The 6,281-nt window shown below is 40.9% G+C and overlaps 1 protein-coding gene and 1 long non-coding RNA gene across 4 annotated transcripts; one reads left to right on the top strand and one right to left on the bottom strand.

Moving 5' to 3' along the window:
* The first annotated feature begins 358 nt into the window (after positions 1–358).
* On the top strand, positions 359–4,400 carry LOC115692376 (uncharacterized). Of its 3 annotated transcripts, XR_008815787.1 has the most exons (5): positions 359–909; positions 988–1,072; positions 1,193–1,291; positions 2,924–3,073; positions 4,107–4,229. XR_008815787.1 is itself a non-coding variant. In XM_056308034.1 (4 exons), exons 1-4 carry the CDS (start codon positions 770–772, stop codon positions 4,332–4,334), a joined length of 552 nt encoding a protein of 183 aa, XP_056164009.1. In that variant the 5' UTR covers positions 404–769; the 3' UTR covers positions 4,335–4,400. The 3 variants fall into 3 exon arrangements, 1 of the variants encoding a protein (XP_056164009.1); XM_056308034.1 differs by lacking the exon at positions 2,924–3,073 and having other exon boundaries at positions 404–909; positions 4,107–4,400; XR_008815788.1 differs by lacking the exons at positions 359–909; positions 988–1,072 and having other exon boundaries at positions 1,079–1,291.
* A 513-nt stretch (positions 4,401–4,913) lies between these two features.
* Positions 4,914–5,483, bottom strand: LOC130137230 (uncharacterized). The gene is made up of 2 exons (XR_008815789.1): positions 5,451–5,483; positions 4,914–5,333 (listed from the first exon to the last, which is right to left on the bottom strand). It is a non-coding gene; the product is annotated as an uncharacterized LOC130137230 (long non-coding RNA).
* Between the last annotated feature and the right edge of the window lie 798 nt (positions 5,484–6,281).

The raw sequence follows: 6,281 nt of genomic DNA, 5'->3' as shown, positions 1-6,281 counted from the left end.
TTATTGGTGAACACTTGAAAAGGAGTACGATTGTTCAAAAGGTACTTGATCTGAGGGTCCATCAATAATCTAGTGACTCGATATATCAATTCCCTTCTTTAGTTCAAATGAATTGGTTTAGGACGAGCCCGTAAAGCTGTGGAAGTACTCGATTTAGCTTGTTTGTGTTTTAGACTGCAGGGTCATTTAGGCTCTCATGAAGTGACATGGCATTACAAAATCTTCCTTCTCTTCTTTTAGAACGTGTCAACCACCTGTTATCTTTTCATTGGTAGATGACAAGCGCAATTCAGATCTAATTCCCCCGTATGCGGCTGTCCATGTTCACTGGATGATGAGCACGATGTATATCTTATTCCTTTGTGTGTGTCTGTCCAAGTTTATGGTAATGATGAGATTCGATGACCGGTTAATAAGGTGTGACTGAGGTGAAACTACCTGGAGCCAGAATAACAATTTCAGACCGTAGAGTTTGGGAAGTGACATTTGAGTTACTAAAATCTTCTTCTGCTTCTTTATTTTGTTTAATTTGTCTTGCTGACTCTGTCATTATGATTATCGCTTCAACCTCATTCCAGTAAACGGGCGTCTTGTTGCTTGCCTGACATCTTTCTTCAACTGAGAGTACATGAAATTCCCAGGCAGTGGCAGATTTCTCGCGTGGCTCGCAAAACCAAATTCCTCGGGAAACTATCTGGGACTGGAAATCCGGTAGAAAGTATGGCATGAACACCTTGGGTTGCTTCTAGCACACTCAGCAATTACTCTGATGCGTCAGTGTACTACAATCTTGGTTTATTCTCATTTGATGGAAGAGCGTGGAGATTTAGTTCGTATTCTTGAAATGTACTATTTGCCGCTTGCTAAGCGTGCGGAATGCCGGGTAAAGGATCTGGCTCTAAAGAACATGTAGGCTTTGTAATTTACCATCCATTGATCAATCTGCATATCATTGTTTTTCTTATAGCTTTCTTGACTTCATTGCAGACATTTTCTGTTTGCAAATGCCACAGTTTCTTTCAAACATATAATGTCCACTTACCCAGGTCCTTTGATGTTAGTTTCGATCCTTGTAAGTGTCTTGTCTTTAAAACTTCTTAGGAACTCACATCTCTTTACCTCCCAAATTGTTTTAACTAGTTTGCATGCTGGAGGAATGAACTTAGTGCTCTCGTTCCATATTTTGATGCAGTGTCCAGATCCTCATGTCAAGAAAAAGCATCACAAGAGAAGGGTTGTGCAGAAGCCTTTGGTAGATTCTATTTTGGATAGTCTAGCGCCTGGGGGGAAGGTATGTGAGCTGCATTTCGGTATTCCATTGCCGGTAGAATGATTACGGATGGGTTCTTTCCATCAAATGTTGTTCTTTTTTGCTTGTTAGCTGCATTTATACTTTCTCATGTTTTGTTGTGAAAATACGAGTTCAACGATGAGCTTCAAATGCACATGTGTGACGATCTTTATTGGATCGATATAATCTGCTTTGCAATTCCATCAATAGTGCTAGCAGAATCACTGCTTAGCCGACGGAAATCTTGCTTATTCTATTCAGTCCACATTGAGCTGATCATCTTTTCATACTAAGATACCACCGTGATATTCTAACTCTTTTCCTTTATTAGCAGTTACAGCTCAAACCAAAAAATGGTGATACCTGGTAGAAAATTCAGCTGCTGGATCTGGGCTTATAGCAAATGGAAAGAATGTTTAGCGGTTGAGGATCATGGGGTGTACTTACGGGGCTTGCTGTAAGAGCAGAAATTTGTTAGTTTGACATGATAGCTATTTATTTACATCAGTTCTTGATCCCTTGTTACGATCAAATATGTCTCATTGACATTGAGCAAATGTATTGTAAAAAATGCAACAAGCATGAAAAGTAGTATGAAGTGATATTATAACTGAATGAAAATGAGGTGGCTTATTAATTCCATGGGGAAACTGAGTGAAACCTGCAATTACCCAAACTAAACCCTACCCAACACTCGTGATGGCCAAAGATGGGAGTAATTATTGGTCTGCTGTTTTGGGAGGAATGATACGAGGTGCTTTTCAAATGCGAAAGGGTGCATGTTTAAGTGAAAACACATGAAAGATAGTGTGATGGGCATGTTCCAAGTTTTTATGGGAGATCAATCAGATAATAAGAAAGTGGAAAAACTAACTTTTGACACTCTTTAATTGTAGCGATCATACTAAAAATGATTTAGAATTCATATTCCTCGCTCAGTAATGAAACCTGAGCAGTAGTTATAGCTCTTGAGTCCTATTCCCACTCCGCATTCCTACTCGTTGGAATGAGGGATGAATTCCCGTTCCTCTTATGTTACTCCCAACAACCAAACTAGGTCTTATTACAGTGTAGGTAATTCGAGCGTGTTTCCTCTTGAATTAATTGTGCAGTCTAGGGTGAGCATTAGTTTTCTTATGGAATCTGTCCCAAGCTGATTGCAGGTAGTATCCAGGAGTCATAAGCTCATAGGGAACGATGAATTGATAATTCGAAGTTGCACTTGCATCTGATGTTACTGAAATAGGGGATATGAAACTTAGTCTATTCCATTGAGGAGACTCTTTGGCTTGCTCACCAGTTCATTACTTAGGAGTTAGCCACATGCAGGATCTTGAAATTTTTTTTATTGGCATTTGACAGTCACAAAATCTGACCCTAATCAATCCGCATGCCATTCTGGTGTGTGTCTGTGACTGTGTAACTATTGGAATTCGATAGACAAAATCTAACCCTAAACCATCAACAGGCCTGTCATTCTGTTATGGCTTATTATATAAATTGTGCATATTGATTGTTCATTCATTTCCTCTTGCTATAGCCCAAACTTTAGTTTGATGCCATCTCTCGATGATTATAGAACCATGGGCATAAAGATTTGTGCTCCAATCCTAACACTGTTTGCACTTCAAGATTCTACTGTCAAATGATCTGTTCAGACGGAAAACAGCATTTGGGTTAAGGAGAAGGCAATTTTGTGCCTGGAGCTAGAAATCGCTACTTCACATCCTCTGGTGCTTTGTTGAAATCACTCTCCCAGTCGTGGTTAAGCTTTTGACTTTGGTAAGTACAGTCACTCCCATATTTGTCACCAAACTTAATCTGTATGTCCCATCTATTAGCCACAAATTGTAGATTGCACTTCCACATGGCAAATGCAAGAGGATGGGGAGTGGCGAACTAAAGCTTTCAAGATAATTCTTAGGAGCCAAAAGTTTTGATCTTCCAGAAGGTTGAAGTACATATGGGGACAGTGTCAGCTGGTCAAAGTACAAATGTGATACGATGTCCGGTTCCCATGGTTTCCCAGAGAGAACTTGATGTGCGTGCATGCGTGCGTGAGAGAGAGAGAGAGAGAGAGTAGTGCAGTAACTACGAAGGAATGAGGTCGAGAGACCTGCATGTTTCTTGTTTTACTTGGAGAGATATGGTCTGCTGCATGAGAGATTTATGGAAATCATGCTCGGGTGTCCTGGGCCTTAGGATCCACGATTTATTCAGAATATAGATCATATATCTATCGCACATGATCCGGAGGTTACATATCCAAACCTCTCTCGCACATGGCTAAAGAATTGAATAAGCTTGCAATCTTGGTATCACTAAAAATTGCAGGCCATTCTGTTATCCACCATGCCCCTGATGTGGAGTCTTCTTTGATCAATTTGTCCATTCTTGGTGCGGCCTCCGATGTTTCCGCCCAAACAGCTTCTATCTTGTTGCCACAGTGATTGGTTCTGCAATCGATAGCAATAGTTCTGTGTATCTTTATCTTTAGCTTATGTCATTGGTAGCAATCTGATGGTCAAAGCATGCGGTGTGGGCTTAGTATTTGGTACAATACGCGTCTTTCCGTTGATAGCTAGGCAGCAATTATGTGAACTTCACTCTTTTCTCGGCCCTTCGCTCGAGGATCTTGACAAAGTCGGGATTCTCGTAGGTCAATTTCACCGAGTTAATAATTTACACATTCTTTTTTGGATTGGTTATTTGATTGTGTTGTGCCCTAGTTTCATACTCATTATTTTATTTTGTTCCACAATAAGTATCTAATTTTGACGCCTCATGCTATTAACCGTAGCGGTGATCATTGTAGGTATTCATACGATCCGATGTGCTCGAAGTGGCTGTTGACATGAGAAATCTATTCGATGAGAGGCGCGATTTGCTTCAACATGTCGATTCGATCGATATGACAATTTCGTGCTGTGTGGGCGGATGGCCATCGAAAAACCCAATGGAGATACGAACAGAGAGAGAAATCGATGCAGAATTCAAAGGCGCTAAGATATACAGAAGATGGTACCAGAAGAAGCTAGTGTAAAAATTTCAAGGGTTTCCCAAGTATGTCGTGATGAGGAGGAAAAAGTATTAAGTAAATTTGTATTTGCTTATGCCGGAATGATTCTCGTTCTCTGCGGTTCTTTACTCTTTGGCTGCATTTGGTCGACCGTATAAAAGCCAGGGATAGGATATGTTTTATCACATCCCGTGTTTTTTGTGGTGGTCCGGGATAGGATAAGGTCGGATATAGGCGGATATAACCGGATAAAAAATCCGGGGGAGGGTAGGATGGGCCAGGATAGGATTTCTAATACCTATTTTTCCGAAACTCTACGCTCCACTGACTGTCATCTTCATCCCCACACCTTGTGCGCTTTCATCAAAAAAATTTCTCGCTTTTTTTCTTGTTTGACTTCTCGGACCCAGTGAATAGCAAAAAAAAAAAAAAATTTATCTATCCGACTTTAAATCAGTAGTTCGCGAACAAATGGATAGGATATGAAGAAATCCGGGATTCTTATCACTATCTATCCAGTCTATCTGTTTAGAAATCCGGACGACCAAACGCATTCAGCCTTTTTAGGTTTGGATAAGAGCCATCCGTATTGCCCACCTACTATTGAACAACTCAACTACCTCTCTTATTTTCATTTCAAATCAGAAATTTATGGCCCGACTTTACATTCGTCATCGATATCCCAACCGCTAAAACAACTGCTTCCTAGTGAACTTTTGCAAATCGATGATGTACATTTTCTCGAAAAGCAATGCAACAACGACAGTGCAAAATCTGAAACCATATGAAAGACGACAAAGAGTAGTGTACACTGTACAAGAATGAGAAGCTACTTAAAAGGCTTAAAACATTTTGGTTGGAGACACTGGCACATTCCTGCGAAGCTGACGAGAGCAGAATAAGATGCGAAAGATAAGAGGAGCAGGCAAAGAGGAACATGGGTAAGACCCGAAAAGCCCTCATTTTCCGGTCAAGATCCACCGACCCAGTCGTCGTCAGGACGGCATATCCCACCGCAACAATCTGGAAGAGCCATCGTCACTCGGTCAGTGTGTTATGGGTAGGTGTGTGATCTAATTATCATCGTGGGTGCAGGAGTAGCAAATGCACACAGCACATATCTACTACTTACATATATACCTTGAAAAGGAAGGAGGAGAGAATGAGATGGCGAACAACAACCCATCATCTTATTCTGAATGACACGGCACACAGCTCATCCGGACCCTTCTTGTCCATCTCTCTCTCTCTCTCTCTCTCTCTCTCTCACACACACACACACACACTCATCCGCGAACAACAACCCATCATCGAAAACTCATTCAGAACTCAGCCGAATAGGAACGCAACAAACGAGAACGAATTGCACATCCGTACCGATCAAAATTCCCAGCGAGTACAATCCGATCTGCTTGTTCGGCCCCTTCTTCTCTAGAGATGTTCAACTTTTTGCTTTATCCGAGAAGGGGGTGGGTGGGGGCGTGTCTTCCCACCGTCGAATCTCTTTCTTCTTCCTCTGCTTTTTCGAATTCTCGAGAATCCCCAGGATAAACACGCCAAGGAGGACGACCGAACGGGATTACAGTATACTACTAGCACTAGCGTGGATGGAAATAGAGAGAGATTTGTCAATGGAACGAAGAAGAGGGTTCCATTTGCGTTGCGCACATGCTCTGCTTAACCCCACCGACCATCATTAAAAAGAGAGTAGTAATGCTTTGGTTAGTAAAACAAACGCTTCGCTTGTTTTAAGTTACCAATTTATATTCTAGATAACAGGGTGGTGTCTCGGAAATCTTATTTCAATGATCCCATTTTATCAGTAGTTACTTATAAATTTAGAGAATTTTTGTTCGTGATATTAGAGAATATGAGAAAAAATTAAAATTACATATCATCACAGCGGAGACTCTCAATCCAATCCCTGGGAAATCGCACAGACTAGATTTTTATTTAATAAACGATATATAG

The sequence above is a fragment of the Syzygium oleosum genome, unplaced genomic scaffold, assembly GCF_021117445.2.
Source record: "Syzygium oleosum isolate NSW1041296 unplaced genomic scaffold, Sole_v2.1 Sole_v2.65, whole genome shotgun sequence".
Taxonomy (NCBI): Eukaryota; Viridiplantae; Streptophyta; class Magnoliopsida; order Myrtales; family Myrtaceae; genus Syzygium; species Syzygium oleosum.
This window is presented reverse-complemented; position numbering and strand designations above follow the sequence as displayed.